The 25,750-nt window shown below is 44.0% G+C and overlaps 1 protein-coding gene across 1 annotated transcript in view; it reads right to left on the bottom strand.

Annotated features, from left to right (window-relative positions):
- Nucleotides 1-1,736: 1,736 nt before the first annotated feature.
- tubgcp6 (tubulin gamma complex component 6) overlaps nucleotides 1,737-25,750 on the bottom strand; it is a 44,199-nt gene continuing 20,185 nt past the window's right edge. Inside the window, exons 17-26 of the mRNA XM_076272244.1 lie at nucleotides 24,286-25,703; nucleotides 21,364-22,118; nucleotides 21,018-21,185; nucleotides 16,560-16,728; nucleotides 10,621-10,762; nucleotides 8,020-8,214; nucleotides 7,433-7,565; nucleotides 6,875-7,088; nucleotides 3,239-3,432; nucleotides 1,737-2,613 (exon numbers count right to left, since the gene is read on the bottom strand). Coding sequence (XP_076128359.1) covers nucleotides 2,522-2,613; nucleotides 3,239-3,432; nucleotides 6,875-7,088; nucleotides 7,433-7,565; nucleotides 8,020-8,214; nucleotides 10,621-10,762; nucleotides 16,560-16,728; nucleotides 21,018-21,185; nucleotides 21,364-22,118; nucleotides 24,286-25,703 — 3,480 coding nt within the window. The 3' untranslated portion in view covers nucleotides 1,737-2,521. The remainder of the gene's footprint in view (nucleotides 2,614-3,238; nucleotides 3,433-6,874; nucleotides 7,089-7,432; nucleotides 7,566-8,019; nucleotides 8,215-10,620; nucleotides 10,763-16,559; nucleotides 16,729-21,017; nucleotides 21,186-21,363; nucleotides 22,119-24,285; nucleotides 25,704-25,750) is intronic.

Genomic DNA, 25,750 nt, shown 5'->3' with positions numbered 1-25,750 from the left:
TTAATTATGCAGGTTGAGAGTCGTTGTGATGGTTCTACAACACTTTTTGGGTCGTTTGGTGGGTGCTTAGTCTCCCCCTAGTGCTTCTCCGCGGAAAAAACGAATATGCAACTTTCTGGTCGCGGTCCGAACACATCCGGATGTAACTCGGCGGAAATACTCGAAAATGTAGTCAGATTGTAGTTCTAAGAAGACTGCAAAACGGACTCCGACTTGGCTTTGTTGCTGTTGAAATTATAAGTAGCCTACCCTTGGGTGAACTTTTTATGTGATTCGATAGTCTCTTGAACAATGTGTTTGCTCAACCGTTTTATTGTGAGCCCTATGTGTTTAGCTTGGTTTATTGATGGCTAGCTCGCTAGCTAGTGGGGGTTTAGCGTAGCAGTCACTTGCTACCGAAGCTGCAGGGGGAGCTATGTCGTGAAAAATGCGAGCCCAAATCAGGCGAAAACCCAGAAACAGCGAAGGAATAACCAGACCTGCATAGGGCTTCTTTAAGTTTTTCTTTCTCTCACGGAAGGAGCACACACACCTGAGAAAGACTCCAGATGTCAGTTTCTTGGTTCTGAATGTAGGCTAACAACTGAAGTAGGCCTAGTCTGGTGCCCTCTTCCTCTGTCATGCTTTCGATTTCGAGTTGACAATGAGCAGCAGGAACAAATTGAACCCACGTAAACGACAATATAGGCTATAGGCCTGCTATTCGTCAGTTATGCTTAAACCCCGTTTTTTAATGCTGCCTAACAGAACATCCAGCTGAACTATAGTTATTAACACTACTTTAATCATTTCCATATTTAATTTTATGCACATTTTAATTTTCGGGAGTGCAGTGAATCATTGGTTTGTCCCGCACCCGCGAACGCACCTCTCTCATCCCGCCCGCAGTTATGCCCTGAAGCGAATGGCTCCAAGTATGTGCAGTAGGCCTTCCTTTTTCTTTTGAAGTGGTACTCCACTCTCCTAATGTATTCCTCCTGTGTGTGAAAATGTATTTGATCTAGAACTGTGGAAGGAAACTGAACAAAAGGCAAATTTGGTTGCACTGTAGCAAAAAAGGAAAGTCATTTTCCTCAGTGGTCACCTGTTCATTTTCCTCAAGGGCTTTTCATTTCCCTCTCCACTGATCCAGGCTGCTAGCTAGCTTGTGTGCACACAAACACAGACAGGTGACAAGCCAGTTGATTGTTGTACAAACAAAGTGGTCGGTTGCCTCGGTTTCTTTTAAAACAACTTGTCACAGCCTCTCCTGTGACCCTTCAGAGGAACACAAACAGTGCGATTTTGTTATGTCTGCTATGTGTTTCAAGCTCCATGCTCTAGCTTAATGCTCTGTGAGGAGAAATCCAAACAGTGTGATTTTGTTATGTCTGCTATGTGTTTCAAGCTCCATGCTCTAGCTTAATGCTCTGTGAGGAGAAATGGACTGAGGGACGAGCAGACAGTAGACATCTGAAGTAAAGGGATACAAGGCATCTGAGTGCCTCTCAGAGCTAGGTGGTCAAAACAAGTTCTACGGAATCCGCTTCCTGCAAGGCTTTTACTCGCGGTTCGGGGAGTGGCTTTTCTAAGAGAGTGTATAAATGCAAACATTAATATGTCCTCTTTAATAAATGTATGTGGTATTTTTTAACTCCTCAAAGTTTGGGCATTCTCTTTTTATCGGACATGCTGGTATGCTTGACATATTTCCTTCTTAAGTTTTTTTTTTTTTTCAGAAAAAAACATCACAAGAATTGAAAATTAGGTATTTATTACACAATTCACAAAATGTGCATTTTACACTGAGCTTAAGAGGTCAGGCACACCTGAGGTTGGGGGGGCAGGGGAAGTCATTTGGCCTCTGTACTTGAAGAGATAACAGATAAGGAAGTGCTTTATAAGCTTCACTTGGTGGATGGAGGTCGGCACACCACACGAAACACAACACAGAGCTGCCTATCAGCTTTCCAACCTCAACATATACCAGAGGTGGACTTGGGCTGTCTGTTGGCCACAATGTTTACCAGAGGTGGACTTAGGCTGTCTGTTGGCCACAATGCTGAGAAATGCTAGCTTCCACCACAGCATATTTAGCATGAGAGGATCGATACAGCAGATCCGTTGCACACATATGCAAAACCTCAAAGGCAAGTGTGGACGCCAGCATATATGTACCAATCACACGCGGTACTTAGATAAAGTGCCTGCTTGTGTCTCTCTAGGACGGCCATAGATAAGTGCATAGAGGCATGGAACATGCACAGCTGCACAGGCTGAATCCTGTGCTTCTAGATGGACAACAGAAGCTCACCGTATAAGTGCATATCAATCTAGCCGACATGCACCTCATGCCACACACAAACAGGCTTGACAGTGTTGCTCAGGAGTCCTTGTAATAGTCGGGAGTAGATCTGTAATAGTCTAGATCTGTAATAGTCAGGAGTAGATCTGTAATAGTCTAGATCTGTAATAGTCAGGAGTAGATCTGTAGTAGTCAGGAGTAGATCTCAGGAGTCCTTGTAATAGTCGGGAGTAGATCTCAGGAGTCCTTGTAATAGTCGTTGAAGTTGATGCGCAGAAGGAAGTCCTCCAGGTGAGGCTGGTAGCCTTTGTTGACCAATTTGGAGACAACTGTGGGCAAGAGTTAAATGCATGAGAATATGACAGGACTACAGGTGTACTAGAATACAGCTTAAAGGAGAAGTCCGGTGGTTTTTCACATAGATCTCTGTTTCCCAAGGTCACAGAGCCCCCATGTTCATGCCCCCAGAGTGTAGCGCTGTAGCTGCCCCATGTTCATGCCCCCAGAGTGTAGCACTGTAGCTGCCCCATGTTCATGCCCCCAGAGTGTAGTGCTGTAGCTGCCCCATGTTCATGCCCCCAGAGTGTAGCGCTGTAGCTGCCCCATGTTCATGCCCCCAGAGTGTAGCGCTGTAGCTGCCCCATGTTCATGCCCCCAGAGTGTAGCGCTGTAGCTGCTGGCAGCTCTTGCTGTTGGCTGCAGCATCTCGAGCTGTGCAGAACCGACAGCGCTCGGTGACTTTGAGGAATAGAGACGACGACCCCCCCCCCCCCCCCGCCCCCCCAACTTTAGCAGGTCAGGGTAAGAGATGGACACTACTTTCATTCAAGTTCATTTGATCTACATTCTCCTCAGGTTAGTAACGCATTCAAATACTGACAGGCACTGAAAGAAACACGAAACAGCACAGGCAACACAAGAGCCTGTCTGCCTGATGTGAACCCAGCGCCTCACCTGTGAAGAGGAAGTGCGAGTAGTACTTGAAGGTGTTGTAGGACTGTTGCATGGCGATGAAGCTGGGGTGCACTGTCTCCCCCTGCTGGCACTCCCAGGGCTGGGACACGAGCTGGGCACGGAACTTCAGGATGAGGCTGAAGATGCTGTGGATGATGTTCATGACTGGAGCAGCCTTCTCCGTCAACAGCCCCCTGGATAGAGCAAGAAGACCGCACAGGCAGCACAGACATGGATGAGTATGGGTGGCCTAATGGCCTTCATGAAGGATAGAAAATGATTTATGATTCATACAACTCTCTTGATAGATCATTAGGCATTAACCACCATAAAACTCCAAATAATAACACATTGAATGTCTACCCATATGACTAGGCTATCCGATGACAATTACGGATAATTCATTTAGTGTTGAGATGTTATTCATTGAGTGAGACAAGATCCAAATAGCTGGATAGCCAGAACAGATGAAACACGTTTTAATCAAACGTAATCTACAAAGAGATCGTATCACACTGAAAGCTCATATTTTGTCACTAGCAAATAGCCTATATCGGTCCTCTGTCCAGGGATTAAAGTGAAAAAAAATCGTTTGACTGAACTTTTTTCAGGCCATAAGTCATACGTTGTTCATATCTACCTATAGAGATAGCACCCCTTTTGCGGTCGCGACCTATTGGTTTTTAATGTACAAAAAGATGCAAACAGCAAAGTAAAGGGAGTATTCGCCTTATTCACACAGCGGCCATTGTTTAAACCAAAACGAGGCTACAGGGTACACTTACTATATAATTAATGCCACCTACAGGTGAATGCATAGAACATAACAATCCTATGGTTTGTGTACCCTGTAGCCTCGTTTTAGCCGCCAATGGCCGCCATGTGAATAAGGCGAATTGAGAGTGTTCTTGATTGAGATTGAGTTTTCCTGATGAACAAAAATATATTTTAGTACCATCCCTGACCATTGCTGATTAGCCATTGCTGTTCTTTTCTACTGCAGCAATATTGTAGAAAGGCTTTAACACACTCTTATTTAATTACTTCAGGCCAAAAGTGTTTAAAGGGGAGATTTTTTTCTTGTTAATATGCAATTCAACACCAAGTAAAATCTATAAAATCAAGTTTGCAAGACTTCCCATTTCCTCATCAAAGTAACAAATCAGAACATTCTAGATATTGTTCATATTTCCATTTGTTGCCTCATCCGCATTTAATGATAACATGGTAATTTTGAGTTTTACAGACAACTCAGTTTTCCAATGAGCAGCAATACTGTGTGTGCTCATGCAGGAGGTCTGCGCATTTGTAACGACAATCTGGAGACGGCGCTTTTGTCTTCAGCAACAGATTGTATAAGGTTGACAAGAGGTTGCGATATGGTTAAGGACAGGTCGTGTTGCGCTATGAAAGAACATGCGTAGCCTACTTTCTAAACGTAAAAACGGTCAGCCATAGATAAACGTAGCCTACCTCTGTCGTGGTGGCTAGTTGCACCAGGTAGGGAAGATGTCCTGAAGTGCACGAACGTTAACCTTATGGCGGTCTTCTGATTGGTGGCGTGCTAAAACGTTTTCCTATTGCATCCATAAAAAATTTTCTTGCAGCGAACCGCGCAAAAGCAAACTCCTGGCACTTTAATTTCTTTACACCATGGCTTGTTAGTTCTCCCCCGTTTCCAACAGCTGCCCATCTGCATTTATTTTTTAACTTTTGACACCTGCCTTCCTTTAGCAACAACGCATCCATGACAGCTAGTGGCCTTGCCAAATAGACGCACACAAATCATGACGCTAATATGCGAGGTTCTGGTAGGCCCACTGGTTATGGTTTTGTGCTATAAATTAATATTTTATAGCAAAGTTTTAAGTTGACTATTTTAATTGTATGGTTATTTTTTGTCAACATACACTCACAACCTATTGTCGTTAAAAGTGAGGCCTAAGCAAAATAGGCTACAAGGCTGTCTGTGCGTCACAAACACGACTGACCCCCTTACTCGACACGCTCAGTCAAAACCTTCCGTCGCAAATTGTGAAAAACATTGTTGTATGTCATAACAGACGGGATAATAAATTGCATAGGCTACGGTTTATATTGCGTCGCTTTACAGATAATGTTAGTTGCATTGATTAAAAACTGTAACAATAATAGTAGCCTACATCGGGTGGCATAGCAGGCTATCTGTTCAAGTCATAGGTGACACCCAAAATGAATGACCTCCCCAAGAGTTCGCGATAGTAAGTGTCTACATTGATGCACGGAAAGAACACAGCCTCCGAATTCACACATAGAGCTCACAATATCATATCCAAAAAAGTTAAACGGATTGGCCAACCTCATCAGCTGTCTCGATTGTGTCACTATAATCCAACTTTTAGACCGTTATAGTCCTCCATACGTGTTCTTTTTTTTAAGCAAACGCCCGAGACAAGTGTGTAGCTACAACATACAAAGCGAAACTCATGGCTGACGTAGGCCGTATAGGACGTATCTTCTTGAGCGGTCACCGATTGAGACACAGAAAGTTCTCAAGAACACTATTAGGTCTTTAAACATTTACCTAATATTTGTAGTTGCCTTAAAAAAGGAAAAGCAAAGGTGACAGTCCCCCCCCCTCCTATTTTTTTTCTCATCGGATCTGCATCGATCTCAAATATGACATTTCTAAAATCAAATTGACGGAAATCCGTCCTATGACGGAGAACTTTAATCCTTGCCTCTGTCAAATACAATTGCATTTTCAGCCCTGACCAAAACGGTTCAGGAATTATTTATGCAAAAGTGGAACGTGCGTAATGTTTCATTCTCCCTCCTTTTCGGCACGAATGAAACAGCACGAGAGAGCATGAACCATTTCCACCGTATTTTATTTGGCAAATTTGACAACAGTCAGCTTGCATTTCAAATCATAGCCTACATCTTTCTCTTTATCGCCATAGCAGTACGCATTTAGAATAAAGAATAACGTTTGTGAACCCTTTTGTTTTGTTGCCAGCAAAAAAAAAAAAAAACTTATCACCGGCCTATCTGCAAATTTGAAACAAAAGGGATGAATTGAACCATGTCTAAGTCGGACATATAGGCATAGTTCATATTGAAAAAAGTTATACAATTTGGAACTCTAGCTTTTCCCCACCGCAGTCTTTTAATGCCATCTAATCATAACCTAGCGTGCACAGTCTGCACCATACTGGCTTAAACAGACGACCTGATGGGTTTTAGAAGATTACAACTCGAAACTAAACAGACCAGGCCTCTATTTGAGATCGGCCTTTAACCCAAACCTGTAGCCACACCAGGCGTTTAAAAGAGACAGGCGTCTATTTGGGACTTTGCTATTATTTGAAGTTTTACGGTAAATTACTATTAACATGTAAATGTACCGATTTGTGATAGCAAAAAGCCTAACGTAGCCAAACAAATATATTTTATGCATCTGGTGCTGGACTCCATGCCTGTGTTCAAATAAGTGAAACAGAAAATATTATTAGTGAGTCAGTGAACTGAAAAATTCTAAAAGGCATTTTCCCCTTTGAAGATAAACAGCTCTGCCTCAACAGAGATCTTTTTCCGGATCAAAGACTCTCCGTGCTCACCTGAAGATGGCTCTGTTGAGGTAGTCAGCGTGCTCACCTGAAGATGGCTCTGTTGAGGTAGTCGGTGTGGGTGCGGTGGATGGCGTCAAGGTCGCTGACGCTGCCCAGCTTGGTAGTGAACTCACTCCAGGACACCTGCAGGATCTGGTTGGCCAGGTAGCCCTGGATGACCTTGACAAAGTGCTGCATCTCGTGCCTGTAGAGCTGCAGCTGATGGAACTGCACTGAGCCGGCAACACCTTTCACCCGCGCTGCACAATGAAACACAAAGACACCTGGGCTCACACTGTTTCACGGATTAGCTGCACGGTGACACACAAATACGGTGTTTAGTCGATGACGGAGGCCACTGCAGGTGACCGCACAAACAACTAAACCTGCTACTGATGAGACAACACATGAGTGGCCTCATCTACTGCTACTCGGGCTGAGCTCCAGAAGAGTGCTGAGCTCCGTCAGGTTCCTATTCCTAAATACTGTCCCTTTGGCTCTGAGGAATGGACAGATGCAGATGAAGGGGGGGTAGAGGGAGAGATGGAGGAGGTAGAGAGGAGAGAGGGGAGAGAGAGGAGAGGAGAGAGAGAGAGAGAGTTACCGGTTCTCTTCAGCTGGAACCAGACGTCCCGCAGGGTCCACACCATGTGCTTGAGCTGCAGCAGGAAGGAGAAGAGGCGGTTGTACTTGTTCATGCAGCTGTCGCTGATGATAATGTTTAAGGGCCAATCAACCTGGGGAAAGGAGAGAGAGAGAGAGAGAGAGAGAGAGAGAGAAAGAGAGAGAGACAGAGTTCTAGTCATCAATCAAGAGACGAAGAGGTGGTCAGATCACAGGGACATGAGTGGATCAGACAGAGGAGACAAGTCACTTAGACCACAGACACATGAAGGCTCATTTGAACAGCCGTCCCAAACCCCCTGCGCCAACTGATATTAATCTGGAATTTCCCCTGGGGATCAATAAAGTACCTATCTATCTATCTATCTATCTATCTATCCATCCATCTATCTACCTATCTATCTACCTATCTATCTTCTATCTATCTATCTATCTATCTACCTATCTATCTATCTATCTAATCACACTGAAGAGAGAGCCAGACAGGAAGTGTCTCTGCGTCCCTACGCTGCACTCACCTTGTAGCGTAGCTCCAGACAGTTGAGTGAGTCAGGGGCGTGTGCTCACCTTGTAGCGTAGCTCCAGGCAGCTGAGAGAGTCGGGGGCGTGTGGGTGGAAGGTTTCCGGAAGGTACCGCAGGGCGAACGTGAAGTTGGCCGCCAGGACGCAGTCTCCGTGCAGGCTGTACTGCAGCGCTTTGTTGAGGATGGAGTTAAGCACCAGAGGAGTCAGGAGCTCTCCAGGGGTCTGTCCACTCCCCAGCTGCCCACAACACACACACACAAATGAACCGGTCATGTGCATACTAAATGTCAGTTTCTTCCATTTATATGCAACAGTCTAGTCTCACAGTGCCAGTCATGGCATCAGCACTTGATGTGATGAGAGTTCCGAGTCTGGAGACAACTCCTTGACACTGTGGATTAGAAGCATTTAAAAAAAATACATGCTAATAACTAAATTATTTGACGCCTAGCAGCTTATTTTCTAAAATCTACTTCAATCCTTTGAGTTTACCCTTCATTTTGGATGGTTTGGAAATCTCAAATAAATTACATTAATGCTTGTTGTTACAGATATTTATAAACATTCAAAACAGAGAGTGGTAGATATTTATGTAGGTTAAATTACCTTTCTTTTAGAATTGGAAAAAAACTATTAAAAAAACAACATGAATTAGTACTATTACTTGGGTTTTGAAGGAATTGTCTGATATAGTTCTCAGATGCTGAATACACCGTATTCTCATGATACAAACCGTATTATATATGATACACACCGCATTCTCATGATACACACCGCACTATATATGATACACACCGCATATGATACACACCGCATTCTCATGATACACACCGCATTATATATGATACACACCGCATATGATACACACCGCATTCTCATGATACACACCGCATTCTCTATGATGCACACCGCATTCTCATGATACACACCGCATTATATATGATACACACCGCATATGATACACACTGCATTCTCATGATACACACCGTATATGATACATACTGTATTCTCATGATACACACCGCATATGATACACACCGCATTCTCATGATACACACCGCATTCTCATGATACACACCGCATTCTCATGATACACACCGCATTATATATGATACACACCGCATATGATACACACCACATTCGCATGATACACACCGCATTCTCATGATACACACCGCATATGATACACACCGCATTCTCATGATACACACCGCATATGATACACACCGCATTCTCATGATACACTCCGCATTCTCATGATACACACCGCATATGATACACACCGCATATGATACACACCGCATATGGTACACACTGTATTCTTATGTCATTGCACTATATAAATAAAACTGAATTGAACTGAATTGAAGATGATATGTTGATAATTAGTGGAAAAATGTTGTGGGTTAACTATAAAAATGTTGTGGGTTAACTATAAAGAATCAAGAATCAGTTCTGCCCAGATATGTATCGGAACGTCACATATTACCAACCGTCACGTATGTCCAACCTCTTACGTGTATGTGTCACTTAATATTCATTTCTATACAAACCAAGACGTGTATGTGTCACTTAATATTCATTTCTATACAAACCAGGACAGCGGATTCCTAAAGAAACAGAAGCATCCACACCATAAGTGTATCTAAATTAGCTATGTACCAACAATTACATTTTACCGTGACTTGAAGAGCTGTAAACAGTGTTGTAAGGCTGCGTGTACAAATCCGCTTGGAGCTCCAGTGGAATTTTGAATTGCGACGAGATTTTCTCGGGCTAACCGTTGATGTGCTGTGAGACAGGTTGGAAATAGGCACCCACCAGGCCAGCACTAAACTCTGAGCACGGTAAACAAAATCGGATATTTCAGGCAGTGAAAGCCCCGGTAAGAAACAAACTAGATTTTGTTCAAATCTACACCCCTATGGCTACTGAAAAAGTTAAGGTTCATTTAGCAAATGTTATTGGTAATTAGCACGTTTACGATAGAAAGCTTAAAGCACCCTGTGAGGACACTGTACAACAAATACTATCCAACAGCAAAAACGACACATCTCCTGCAAGATGGGCAGTAGCATACAGAAGAAGCCTCTGGGGCTCTGGGCTCAGGGATTTGGGTATGTAATGCAGCTACACCAGAAATACATTCAGAGTGAAATGCCTGAACGAGCATTAGATCAGTGCCCTCAGTAGAGTCTCTCTGTGTCCTACGGAATCCACAAACGAGCGCTGACCAAAGATATTCAGTCCGTCAGCTCACAGGGAATCTGTATGAATGCTGAAGCGGAACAGCAACAACAGGCCGTGAGAGCGCAGAGGCGCACACACAGGCGGAGTGGGGGAAATCAATTCAGCACATTTCCTGGTCGGGGGCACCCAGGCTAAGCAACCCTTCCTGCCTGATCAATGGGCAGAAATTATTCAACACATCCCACAGGCCTTTAAACATGTACACCAGCTTTCACACTTCACTAGCTCACCACAAGGGCTCTCTCGTTTGGTCCTCCTCCCTCCCTCCCTCCCTCCCTCTGATGCCTGTTCTTCCTCCAATTGAGAGAGAGAGCATGTGAGAGACAGAGAGAGTGTACTAGAGAGAAAGAGAGAAAGAAAGAGGGGGGAGGCTCAGCCTCTTGGGCGGCTCACCTTCTCGAAGAGCAGGTCACTGAGGGACTGGGCGAACTCTCCGTCTTCCATCAGAAGGAAGTGCCGCAGGGCCTCAAAGTGCCTCTCCACACACAGCTCCACAAAGAAGTAATCCACCACGGCCTTGTTGACCAGAGACACACTGCTCATGGAGAGGAGAGAGGAGACACAGGCAAACCAAAGGGTGATACATGAGCTGAATACCGTACACTCTAGATATCAACATGAGCTGAATACCGTACTATCTAGATACATGAGCTGAATACCGTACTATCTAGATATATGAGCTGAATACCGTACACTCTAGATATCAACATGAGCTGAATACCGTACACTCTAGATATCAACATGAGCTGAATACTGTACACTCTAGATATCAACATGAGCTGAATACTGTACACTCTAGATACATGAGCTGAATACTGTACACTCTAGATACATGAGCTGAATACCGTACACTCTAGATATCAACATGAGCTGAATACCGTACTATCTAGATACATGAGCTGAATACCGTACACTCTAGATATCAACATGAGCTGAATACTGTACTATCTAGATATATGAGCTGAATACCGTACACTCTAGATATCAACATGAGCTGAATACCGTACACTCTAGATATCAACATGAGCTGAATACTGTACTATCTAGATACATGAGCTGAATACTGTACTATCTAGATACATGAGCTGAATACCGTACACTCTAGATATCAACATGAGCTGAATACTGTACTATCTAGATACATGAGCTGAATACCGTACACTCTAGATATCAACATGAGCTGAATACTGTACTATCTAGATACATGAGCTGAATACCGTACACTCTAGATATCAACATGAGCTGAATACTGTACTATCTAGATACATGAGCTGAATACCGTACACTCTAGATATCAACATGAGCTGAATACTGTACTATCTAGATATATGAGCTGAATACCGTACACTCTAGATATCAACATGAGCTGAATACTGTACACTCTAGATATCAACATGAGCTGAATACTGTACTATCTAGATATATGAGCTGAATACCGTACACTCTAGATATCAACATGAGCTGAATACTGTACACTCTAGATATCAACATGAGCTGAATACTGTACACTCTAGATATCAACATGAGCTGAATACTGTACACTCTAGATACATGAGCTGAATACCGTACACTCTAGATATCAACATGAGCTGAATACTGTACTATCTAGATATATGAGCTGAATACCGTACACTCTAGATATCAACATGAGCTGAATACTGTACTATCTAGATATATGAGCTGAATACCGTACACTCTAGATATCAACATGAGCTGAATACTGTACACTCTAGATATCAACATGAGCTGAATACCGTACTATCTAGATACATGAGCTGAATACCGTACACTCTAGATATGAGCTGAATACTGTAATCTAGATATCAACATGAGCTGAATACTGTACTATCTAGATACATGAGCTGAATACCGTACACTCTAGATATCAACATGAGCTGAATACTGTACACTGTAGATATATGAGCTGAATACTGTACAATCTAGATATGAGCTGAATACTGTAATCTAGATATCAACATGAGCTGAATACTGTACAATCTAGATATATACATGAGCTGAATACTGTACAATCTAGATATCAACATGAGCTGAATACTGTACAATCTAGATATATAAGCTGAATACTTGACATTCTAGATATCAACATGAGCTGAATACTGTACCCTCTAGATATATGAGCTGAATACCGTACAATCTAGATATATACATGAGCTGAATACTGTACAATCTAGATATCAACATGAGCTGAATACTGTACTATCTAGATACATGAGCTGAATACCGTACACTCTAGATATCAACATGAGCTGAATACTGTACTATCTAGATACATGAGCTGAATACCGTACACTCTAGATACATGAGCTGAATACCGTACAATCTAGATATATACATGAGCTGAATACTGTACAATCTAGATATCAACATGAGCTGAATACTGTACTATCTAGATACATGAGCTGAATACTGTACACTCTAGATATCAACATGAGCTGAATACCGTACACTCTAGATATCAACATGAGCTGAATACTGTACTATCTAGATATATGAGCTGAATACCGTACACTCTAGATATCAACATGAGCTGAATACTGTACACTCTAGATATCAACATGAGCTGAATACTGTACACTCTAGATATCAACATGAGCTGAATACTGTACACTCTAGATACATGAGCTGAATACCGTACACTCTAGATATCAACATGAGCTGAATACTGTACTATCTAGATATATGAGCTGAATACCGTACACTCTAGATATCAACATGAGCTGAATACTGTACACTCTAGATATCAACATGAGCTGAATACTGTACACTCTAGATATCAACATGAGCTGAATACTGTACACTCTAGATACATGAGCTGAATACCGTACACTCTAGATATCAACATGAGCTGAATACTGTACTATCTAGATATATGAGCTGAATACCGTACACTCTAGATATCAACATGAGCTGAATACTGTACACTCTAGATATCAACATGAGCTGAATACCGTACTATCTAGATACATGAGCTGAATACCGTACACTCTAGATATGAGCTGAATACTGTAATCTAGATATCAACATGAGCTGAATACTGTACTATCTAGATACATGAGCTGAATACCGTACACTCTAGATATCAACATGAGCTGAATACTGTACACTGTAGATATATGAGCTGAATACTGTACAATCTAGATATGAGCTGAATACTGTAATCTAGATATCAACATGAGCTGAATACTGTACAATCTAGATATATACATGAGCTGAATACTGTACAATCTAGATATCAACATGAGCTGAATACTGTACAATCTAGATATATAAGCTGAATACTTGACATTCTAGATATCAACATGAGCTGAATACTGTACCCTCTAGATATATGAGCTGAATACCGTACAATCTAGATATATACATGAGCTGAATACTGTACAATCTAGATATCAACATGAGCTGAATACTGTACTATCTAGATACATGAGCTGAATACCGTACACTCTAGATATCAACATGAGCTGAATACTGTACTAGCTAGATACATGAGCTGAATACCGTACACTCTAGATACATGAGCTGAATACCGTACTATCTAGATATCAACATGAGCTGAATACCGTACAATCTAGATATCAACATGAGCTGAATACTGTACTATCTAGATACATGAGCTGAATACTGTACACTCTAGATATCAACATGAGCTGAATACCGTACACTCTAGATATCAACATGAGCTGAATACCGTACACTCTAGATATCAACATGAGCTGAATACTGTACACTCTAGATACATGAGCTGAATACCGTACACTCTAGATATCAACATGAGCTGAATACCGTACACTCTAGATATCAACATGAGCTGAATACCGTACTATCTAGATATCAACATGAGCTGAATACCGTACTATCTAGATATCAACATGAGCTGAATACCGTACTATCTAGATACATGAGCTGAATACCGTACACTCTAGATATGAGCTGAATACTGTAATCTAGATATCAACATGAGCTGAATACTGTACTATCTAGATATCAACATGAGCTGAATACTGTACTATCTAGATACATGAGCTGAATACCGTACACTCTAGATATCAACATGAGCTGAATACTGTACTATCTAGATACATGAGCTGAATACTGTACTATCTAGATACATGAGCTGAATAACGTACACTCTAGATATCAACATGAGCTGAATACTGTACTATCTAGATACATGAGCTGAATACCGTACACTCTAGATATCAACATGAGCTGAATACTGTACACTCTAGATATATGAGCTGAATACTGTACAATCTAGATATGAGCTGAATACTGTAATCTAGATATCAACATGAGCTGAATACTGTACAATCTAGATATATACATGAGCTGAATACTGTACAATCTAGATATCAACATGAGCTGAATACTGTACAATCTAGATATTAACATGAGCTGAATACTGTACACTCTAGATATATGAGCTGAATACTGTACAATCTAGATATCTGTGGGTTTAGGAAGTTCTACTCGGACACACACACAAACCCCAAACCTTCACTATATGCATATGCATTGTGTACACACATAGAGATCAGACTCTGCAAACCATCAACTCCCATAAGCTACTCCTGAACTATTTGTACAAACACGCAGTATATCCACATCCATCCACACACACACACACACACACACACACACACACACACACACACACAGTATATCCACATTCACACACACACACACACACACACACACACACAGTATATCCACATCTACACACACACACACACACACACACACACGCACGCACGCACGCACGCACGCACGCACGCCCTAATTATCAACTGAGCGTAGAAACCAGCGTAGACCTGAGTGCAGAAATCATCTTACGACGTGACTCACGCGTGATTCATCATCTTACGACGTGACTCACGCGTGATTCATCATCTTACGACACGTGTGATTCATCATCTTACGATGGAACTCACGTGTGATTCATCATCTTACGACACGTGTGATTCATCATCTTACGATGGAACTCACGTGTGATTCATCATCTTACGACACGTGTGATTCATCATCTTACGACGGAACTCACGTGTGATTCATCATCTTACGACACGTGTGATTCATCATCTTACGACGGGGATCACGTGTGATTCATCATCTTACGACGGGGATCACGTGTGATTCATCATCTTACGACGGAACTCACGTGTGATTCATCATCTTACGACGGAACTCACGTGTGATTCATCATCTTACGACGGAACTCACGTGTGATTCATCATCTTACGACACGTGTGATTCATCATCTTACGATGGAACTCACGTGTGATTCATCATCTTACGACACGTGTGATTCATCATCTTACGACGGAACTCACGTGTGATTCATCATCTTACGACGGAACTCATGTGTGATTCATCATCTTACGACGGAACTCATGTGTGATTCATCATCTTACGATGGAACTCACGTGTGATTCATCATCTTACGACGGAACTCACGTGTGATTCATCATCTTACGACCTGACATCGTGCAAACCTGTCAGTTTTCAGAGAAGTTTCTCTGTGCCGTCAAGAGCATGCCAAAACCCCGTTTCTCCCAGTTGACACGACAGCACATAACCGGCGTTATCAGAAATCTCCACTTTGGTCGGAGTTTTTAGAAATAATTGTTTTCTGTGATAAAAACAGGGTTTTCGTGTAAATGAAAGGCCAAACCGCAGGGAAATATCTGCTTCTTTCCTTTGTGTAAACATGTTTGTTGATAAATGTGGTGGCTGGAAAGTCCTCGGCCCTAGAATTTAGCCTATAGCTATCCCCTAAGTCATCAAATGTGTCAACAGGATACATTACGGCAAGTAGGCTACAAATGTGCAGGAAATGTCTTAGGTCCAAGATATTCCATGAATTCAACTCTTCAACTTTACAATCCTCTGCCAATTTACCGCTGCGCCGTGCTATGCCGCCTCAAAACCTGCGGACACGAGTTGAGACTTGACGTGAGATTGGAGCGTAGCCACCGCTCACGTTCAGATTGGAGCGTAGCCACCGCTCACGTTCACATTGGAGCGTAGCCACCGCTCACGTTCAGATTGGAGCGTAGCCACCGCTCACGTTCAGATTGATAAATGCCATTTGCTTTGTGTGGAAATGAGCCTACGCCTGTCCTAAGCCTGTCTTATGTTGTACGCACGTTTAATAAATGAGGGCCACTATACACGTACACACACTGTATATCCACATCCATACACACACACACACACACACACACACACAGAGAATGGAATTTAGGTTGCTCAATACATGTAAATCACACTCTTTGATACGCACACACACACACACAGAAGCGGCGACTCACTGAGTGATGAGAGGCGTGGTAACGGAGTGTTTCATCAGCACCGGTAGGGACACCATCTCGCTGAGCCGCACGGCTGTGGTGTCGGTGGCCCTGTGGAGGGAGGGGTCCATGGGGAAGCCGTACGGCCCCCTCACCACCTGCTGCAGCAGCAGAGTGTCCGGGACCGCCGCTGGGGGGGGGGTACACTTATCAATTTCAGCTCAGACTGTACAACACAAGCCTCTGGTCAGCAACACTCTACTGCACCAGACAGCCATCAGTGCAACACTTTATGGTCAACCCCATCGGCTCTTATTTACACTCTATGGTCAACCCCATCAGCTCTTATTTACACTCTATGGTCAACCCCATCGGCTAGCTCTTATTTACACTCTATGGTCAACCCCATCGGCTAGCTCTTATTTACACTCTATGGTCAACCCCGTCAGCTCTTACAGTATTTACACTCTATGGTCAACCCCATCAGCTCTTATTTACACTCTATGGTCAACCCCATTAGCTCTTACTTACACTCTATGGTCAACCCCATCGGCTCTTATTTACACTCTATGGTCAACCCCATCAGCTCTTATTAACACTCTATGGTCAACCCCATCGGCTAGCTCTTATTTACACTCTATGGTCAACCCTATCGGCTAGCTCTTATTTACACTCTATGGTCAACCCAGTCAGCTCTTATTTACACTCTATGGTCAACTCCATCGGCTCTTATTTACACTCTATGGTCAACCCCATCAGCTCTTACAGTATTTACACTCTATGGTCAACCCCATCAGCTCTTATTTACACTCTATGGTCAACCCCATCAGCTCTTACAGTATTTACACTCTATGGTCAACCCCATCAGCTCTTATTTACACTCTATGGTCAACCCCGTCAGCTCTTATTTACACTCTATGGTCAACCCCATCAGCTCTTACAGTATTTACACTCTATGGTCAACCCCATCAGCTCTTACTTACACTCTATGGTCAACCCCATCAGCTCTTACAGTATTTACACTCTATGGTCAACCCCATCAGCTCTTATTTACACTCTATGGTCAACCCCATCAGCTAGCTCTTATTTACACTCTATGGTCAACCCCATTAGCTCTTATTAACCCTTACGAGCCCGACCGTTCTAATTTCGTTACAAAAGTAACGATGGCCAATCGTCTAATATCTCAGCTGTCCAATGACTGATTTTATTTCTGAAATCTTCACCGTAATGCTGACAACATAAGCTTCAATTTGATATGATTGGTTAAGGGGTTTATGGCGCGAAATGTTTTGGATACATGAAGATGAGTCTTGAAAAAATATTTTCACTTGAGTCGGTGCATTTGACGTGGACAGCCGGATGCCACCTGCACTTAAGTTGGAGTTTACCTCGACTGGAAACCACACAGCTGGATAAACTGAGGTAATATTGTTTTTACATCGGTTCTAGTTATGGTTTATCTTAATTTGAAGTCCTTAAATCATGTTATTTGACAGTAATATGCTTTCTCATCAGCGTCAACATTATGGCTTAGCGGGGGGCTAGTGCATCGTCACGTAACTTTAGCTAACTATATAATTCTGAACTGCTTGCAATATTATCGTTTGCTTTTGATGTCAGTTATTTTCATTTGACCGTTTCATTTCCTGTTAGTATATAACCTGTAGGTAAGTTTGTTTTCTAGTACCAATTTGCTTGTTAGGTAAGCATGATATTGGCAAGACAGTATAGCAAACCAAAGCTGAATAAATCAATGGGCGCCGCGTTTCAAGTTGCGTTACGTTCTGACATGAAATAAGTTGAGCGATATTTTTACTCCTCTCAATATGTAGTTGTAGATGTGAAATCACATATTCTGTCAGAAATGTAATTAACTTATTGCCTTTCCTCCGGTTGTTATCTGTAGTGCAGTCTGTAGTGAACTATTTTAGCTTGCTCATTTCTAAATGACAAACATCAGACATGCTTGTCTCAACATTTTCTAAGATGGCATGACTTGAAATAAATGAAGCACAACTCCTCTCAATATTTAGTTATAGAAAACATGATGTGAAATCACATATTCTGTCAGAAATGTCATTATTGCATTTCAGCAGTTTGTTACTAGGTGAAATGTAATCTGTCTTTATCTTGATGCCAGCCAGGCAATCAGATTTAGGGTAGCTAAACCCATGTGTAATACAATGACTTTTCATAGGCCTACTTAGAAATATTTAGAGTATATTCTGAGGATGCTTCAATAGTTTAGGCTACCTCTTCTTTTGTGTGCATACATGCACAAATCTGTAGTTTTGTGATCTTATTGTTTACATTAATAAAGGTATTTGTATGATTTCGCTCTTGTTTCAGATGGAGGATGACAAGACCTACACAGACCTTCTCGCAAGCCTGAAGAGGTAGCTGACTGCTCATGAGCTTGCGCTCACAATGCTGAAGACCATGAGGGGATGGAGGAAGAAGGTATAGATTTATGTGCCGTGCGTAGGATGGTGCAGACTAAAACACTGTGTGAAATAGACTTGTTATGTTCTTTTTTACTCACATTGTTGTCCCAGGCATATGTGGTTTTACCAACCGGAAGGAATGGGAGCTTGTGCTTAGTAGGCCGTCGTATGCAAACAGTGCAGGGGCATGGGACAAAGACCCCAGAAGAGTTTCACAGGTTTCTGGGATTGATCATTTACATGGGGTTCACTTCCCTCCCTAATATCCATTGCTACTGGGGAACCAAGTCTTGGCAGGGATCAGGGCACGTTGACCAAATGATGAATACATATTGTGTACTCCAACAAACGCAGAATAGCAGAAAGCACTTTTTCTCCATTGACATTGCCGTTGTCAGTAGCTTCTTGTTATTTCAAGTTTGACAATGCAATGCAGAATCTGGTGTTGAACCTAGGTTTGGTAGCTACAACCAGAAAGAATTTGGAGGAAATCTATCACAACAGCTGGTAGGCATTTCCGTTGAAATTTCAGCCTCACCTTCAGCTGCTCCAACTACTACTCTGTCGTCTTTCCATCAAGTACATATTCCTGTACAGCAGGAGCTTGTTATAAAAAACGTACATAATAAAACTAAAGTAGCTTGTATGGCCCTGGAGTGTAACAGTAGGCGAATTTGATTTATTGATAAACAAATTGCTGTCAGATTTGGCATTCTGCAAAAGGGGATGCGTTTAGTAATGAGTCATAGCTCTTCTGTGTTCAACCTTCAGGTTCCCCACCCCACCTTTCCCTATCCTCCTCTGTGTGTGTGTGTGTGTGTGGGTATGAGTTTGTGTGTATATGTGTGTATGTGTTTATTCTCCACAGGCTTGTTCTAAGTATGTAATCCACTTTCAAATGTTTAGAACACATTGAGTTTTGAGTGATGTTGATTGTATTCCTAGCTTTTCATAAATAATAATACATTTTATATATGTATATAATTTTCATATTATACTGATTTATATAAGGAAGTTGTATTTGTTGAATCAAATGTATTTTATGTCTCTTTTCCGAAATGGTCAATGAATACAGTATACTTACTTCCTGTATTACTGGTAAGGTACAGTATGTTTTTTTTTTAATGTCATTCTTATTGACTGTAGCATTTGCTTATATACAAATAAATGGTTTATTCTTATAGACCAAATACATCTAAACCATTGTTTCTGACTTGGTTGTTAGTTTGTATGCATACTTTTATGTTGTTGGTGAGAAAGTGAATGTGAATTCTGTTAACATTCTAAATCCCGTTTCCTGCATTTTCATATTTGCACACATTTCATACACTCTATATTTCACACTCTATATTTCACACATTTCATACACTCTATATTTCACACATTTCATACACTCTATATTTCACACTCTATATTTCACACATTTCACACACTCTATATTTTTCTCTATCTTGTAGAGAAATATGATGAAAATTCATTTTTATGTGAATGAAATTAAATTTTGACAAATTCCGGATATACATTTGGAGAGGATTTTCAAATACTGTTCATTACTATATCAACATTACCATATGTATTTTACATCATTTCATAGAACTGACCCTTCTGATTACAATGGTATGTATATCCCATTCATGGTATGTCTTATACTCAAGAAATAAGGTTTTTTGTGTGAGGAGGTCATCCAGCACCAAAAATGGAATGTTCGGCACGGGAACGAAAGGGTTAACACTGTATGGTCAACCCCATCAGCTCTTACAGTATTTACACTCTATGGTCAACCCCGTCAGCTCTTACAGTATTTACAGTAGACTCTATGGTCAACCCCATCAGCTCTTATTTACATGTGCTGAGATATTACCAGCCAGCAGAATGTCACAGAAACCACATCAGACGTTTAGACTTCAGTGATTGGCCGCATCATAGCAGCACTCTACGGCTACAGCCAATCAGCTCCATTCTCATATCTTTCTGATGACAGTGTATCTATCGAGTCACACTGGCCAAGTCGCCATGGTCAGTCAGCACTCACTCATGAGGTTGTAGGTGTCCTCGTACTGCTCCACCTGGTACTGGGAGGCCAGGGACAGCAGGTAGTGGTCCTCAGGGCTTTCGCCAGGGGAGAGGCCCAGGCCCTGAGCCCATGCAGTCAGCCCTTCATCCAGGAAGGCAGGAAGGCCAAGGAGCCCGTAGGGAGAGTCTACCACGACAGTCACAGAGTCAGTACACTGATCGCACGCATCAAATGAGCATTATTTCACAAATTAACCACTTCCTGAGTTAACCAATACTTTACAACGATCACAAGCATACAAGGTATGTACAAAAAGGCACAGCCTATGACTACATATTTTCACTATAGAGAATGTCCACCTCACCTGGGTTGGTGAGCAGGTCAGTTGAAGGCTGAGGGGCATCTCCGTCCCCCTTGAGTGAGGGGTCCGTCTGTAGTGCGCTGCCAGGCTTGGGGCCCTTTACCACACAGCCCATCCCCAGAGCGGAGTCGGACGAGTGCCCATGGGCACTGCCCGGTAGAGGGGCCAGTTGGGGCTGAACGCCCGACACCACACAGCCCATCCCCAGAGCGGAGTCGGACGAGTGCCCATGGGCACTGCCCGGTAGAGGGGCCAGTTGGGGCTGAACGCCCGACACCACACAGCCCATCCCCAGAGCGGAGTCGGACGAGTGCCCATGGGCACTGCCCGGTAGAGGGGCCAGTTGGGGCTGAACGCCCGACACCACACAGCCCATCCCCAGAGCGGAGTCGGACGAGTGCCCATGGGCACTGCCCGGTAGAGGGGCCAGTTGGGGCTGAACGCCCGACACCACACAGCCCATCCCCAGAGCGGAGTCGGACGAGTGCCCATGGGCACTGCCCGGTAGAGGGGCCAGTTGGGGCTGAACGCCCGACACCACACAGCCCATCCCCAGAGCGGAGTCGGACGAGTGCCCATGGGCACTGCCCGGTAGAGGGGCCAGTTGGGGCTGAACGCCCGACACCACACAGCCCATCCCCAGAGCGGAGTCGGACGAGTGCCCATGGGCACTGCCCGGTAGAGGGGCCGGTTGAGGCTGAACGCCCGACACCACGCAGCCCACTGTGAGGGTGGAGTCCGAGGAGTGGCCGTGGGCACTGTCACGCAGAGAGAGAACACTGATCAGTTTTGCTTTAAGGTCTTCAGAGGGGGCTTTGCCTTAGATTCTAATGCTGAACCCCAACTAAGACTTTGAGAAGTTCACAAGGTTCCATTGTCTGAAAAACACCCAAAACTAATACATTTCTAAAGCTATTCTCCACATTGTGGATGGTGTTTTGGTTGTTGAAATTTTCACTCCATCTCAAAATGGATCACTTGGTCATCTTGGATGCTGATCATGGATCACTGTTCTCCAAACATGCATAACTCAGCTAAACCTTTATATGGGCACACCTGGACAAAGAATTTAGCTTTCACATGTCCATTTCAATTGTGGGGGTTAGAAAAGTATTCTTTTGGGATGTTTTTCAACCAGGGGGACCTGGTGACCTTCTCAAAGTAAACGGTAACATTAAAGCAAGAGGCTACACTGAGATTCTGGAGGAAAAGATCAGGCAGTGTGCCAAGAGACCTGCCCCAATAGGCATAATTGGTATTTGAAAAAAAAAACCATTGCATTTTCAGAAATAGCCGTTCTTTTTTTAGGGGTGTAAATCGGAGTCTTCATGACGATTCGATACAATATCGATTTCTTAAGCCAATGATTCGATTATTTTCGATACTTCAGAATTCCCCACGATACAATTCGATACGATTCAATACTCAATATTTTTACATGATATCTATGAAGTTTCAAATAAATCAACAAAAGTTCGGAATGTAGGAGCAGGTATCTAAAGCCTTCGTTATACAGCCTCATGTCTTTGCATATAAAAAAAAAAAACCACCCGCAGCTTAGGAGTAGGTAGTGCGCTTACATCGGAGCCATAGACAGAAAAAGAAAGGTCGGAGCTGATGCTGAAAATAGATAGGCAAACAAACAGGCGGCAAAATAAACACATTAATCGATACTCTTGCGGACGAATCGATGCATTGAAACGCCGGCTGCATAATCGATGCATCGATACGAATCGATTAATATTTACACCCCTATCTTTTTTGTATTATTCTTTAACACTTACGTGGCCCTCCAATCAGATGACGTTGGCAGAAGTGGCCCCCAGCTCATTTGAGTTTGAGACCCCTGCTCTAAACTGTAGAACTCTACCCCATACCTCTACACTGTAGAACTCTACCCCATACCCCCCATACCTCTACACTGTAGAACTCCACCCCATACCTCTACACTGTAGAACTCTACCCCATACCTCTACAGCAGTGGTCCCCAAACTACGGCCCGCCACCTCATTTTGGGTGGCCCCCCAAAACATGTCTGTGGTATAGCAACAGGCCCGCACGGGAGTACGACATCGTCAAACTATAACCTCCGCAATTTCCCCCATTCATTCTCTATGGCGAGTCTTAACAGTACACATTAAATCGCATCAGTGCTCAAAGTATTGTAAAAGTTTATCAATTAATTGTTAATAACTAACTAACTTCTATTCAAGTCATATTTCTGGGTTAGGTCAAATGTTCATAGGCCTACAAAGAGGTCACAAGTTCAGGTGAGTGAAAGTTAGAATGGTGGTCATTTCAGACCACTTCAGCGCTTCATAGAATTCTCATAGTTTGAGAACTTTACATTTTCAGAGTTCACACATTTTTAATAAAATATACTTTTGGGAATGCAAAAGTCTTTTTATTAGTATTATTTAATTTGAGTTACGTTTTACACTGATATGGCATGATGGCAATATAAACACAGCTAACAATGGTATTAAATTGCAGTAGCCTATAGATTAAATGTAATGGAATATTCAACTAAGGTAGACTGCTGTTGTTCACAGCACTAAGCTATTTATGGTTACTGATATAGTCCGAGTCTCTGGCCCTCTCTTAGAGCCAGGCATAGTAAGCTGGCCCTCGGAAGAAAAAGTTTGGGGACCACTGCTCTACACTGTAGAACTCTACCCCATACTGTACATCTACACTGTAGAACTCTACCCCATACCTCTACACTCATACACCATACCTCTACAACTCTACACCATACCTCTACAACTCTACACCATACCTCTACACTCTACACCATACCTCTACAACTCTACACCATACCTCTACAACTCTACACCATACCTCTACAACTCTACACCATACCTCTACAACTCTACACCATACCTCTACAACTCTACACCATACCTCTACAACTCTACACCATACCTGGGCTGAGGGGGCTGGAAGACTTCAGTGGTCCCCACCACGCAGCCGATGCCCAGTGTGGAGTCGGAGGCGTGGCCGTGGGCGCTGCCAGGGAGCGGGGAGAGAGCTGGCTCTGCGCCGGCCACCAGGCAGCCCACCTCAAGAGTGGAGTCCGAGGCGTGGCCGTGCTTGCTCCAGCGGGGTTGCGAGGGGGTCACCTCCGACACGAAGCCACCCACCTGCAGGTTGGCGTCCGAGGCGTGCCCATGGACACTCTGGGAGGGGAGTGGGGCAACAATCTCGGACACGTTCTCGCCCACCTTGATGTGGCCATCAGAGGCATGACCGTGAACGCTAGGGGAGGGGAGAGCAGCAGTCACCTCAGAAACGTTCTCTCCTACCCTTATATGGGCGTCGGAGGCGTGTCCGTGAATGTTTGGTGTAGGGAGAGAACTTTGGACCTCAGACACATTCTCCCCGACCCTTATATGGGCATCGGAGGAGTGGCCATGATGACTAGGGGATGCGCGAGTGTCCGTCACACCTGAAATGTTTTCGCCGACCTTAATGTGAGCGTCTGAGGGATGTCCATGCGTGGGTCCAGCAGAACCCTCAGCGGTAGCAGAACCCTCAGCGGTAGCAGAACCCTCAGTGGTAGCAGAACCCTCAGCGCTAGCAGTCCGAGACAAAGGCGTCTCAGACTGCTGACCTTGTCTAATGTCCCCAGCCACAGTACTGGGCTCGGGTGTGGATTCTGGCAAAGGCGAGGGTGCTAGGACAGCCTGCCGAGTCCCTCCAGTCACCTGTGGCTGTGCTCTGCGGTCCCCCGTCTCACTGTCCGTCCCAACTGACACGCTCAGACTGGAGGCCTCCTGGGGCTGAGGAACAGCAGCGGTCAGTCCATCTGTCTCTGCCGTGTGCCCGGGGAGTCCTGGGGTCGGCCGTCCTGCCTGCAGAGGTGTGTCTGTCTGCTCGTCCGCCCGCCTGCCCTCCTCCTCCTCCTTCTGGCCGGCCTCAGATGTGGCGTCCTCCTCCTTGAGGCGGATGTGTGCGAGGGCCGGGTGGGCGTCCCAGCGAGGGCGGACGTGGGCGTGGACGCCCTGCTCCAGGGGGGCGAAGGGGGCGCTGAAGTCGTAGTCGGCGCTCGCGGAGGGAGAAGGAGAAGGAAGAGGGGGAGGAGCGGAAGCAGAGGCTGCTGGGAGATCCGAACCGATGTCCTGCAGTGCTCGCTCCACGTGCTGGCTGTTCGCCTGCACGTCCGAAGGGAGGTCTCCGCCGTCCATCTTGTTTTCCGGCACAAGCACCCCGGCGACTGCCGCTGAAGTGGCCGAGCCCGAGATGGAGGCGGACGCGTGGGGGGGACGAGGATGAGTGGCGGAGGAGAGCGACACCCCGCTGGCTCCGATCTGCTCCGCCTGTGGCTCAGCGCCCAGGGACTCCTGCGCACAAGAGAGCCGCTTTTGACACCACCCACACGCACAGGCGG

This window comes from Alosa pseudoharengus, unplaced genomic scaffold, assembly GCF_046254945.1.
Source record: "Alosa pseudoharengus isolate Yale_2024_CS ecotype anadromous, Long Island Sound unplaced genomic scaffold, YU_APseudo_1.1 YU_APseudo_1.1_scf_10, whole genome shotgun sequence".
NCBI lineage: Eukaryota > Metazoa > Chordata > Actinopteri > Clupeiformes > Clupeidae > Alosa > Alosa pseudoharengus.
This window is presented reverse-complemented; position numbering and strand designations above follow the sequence as displayed.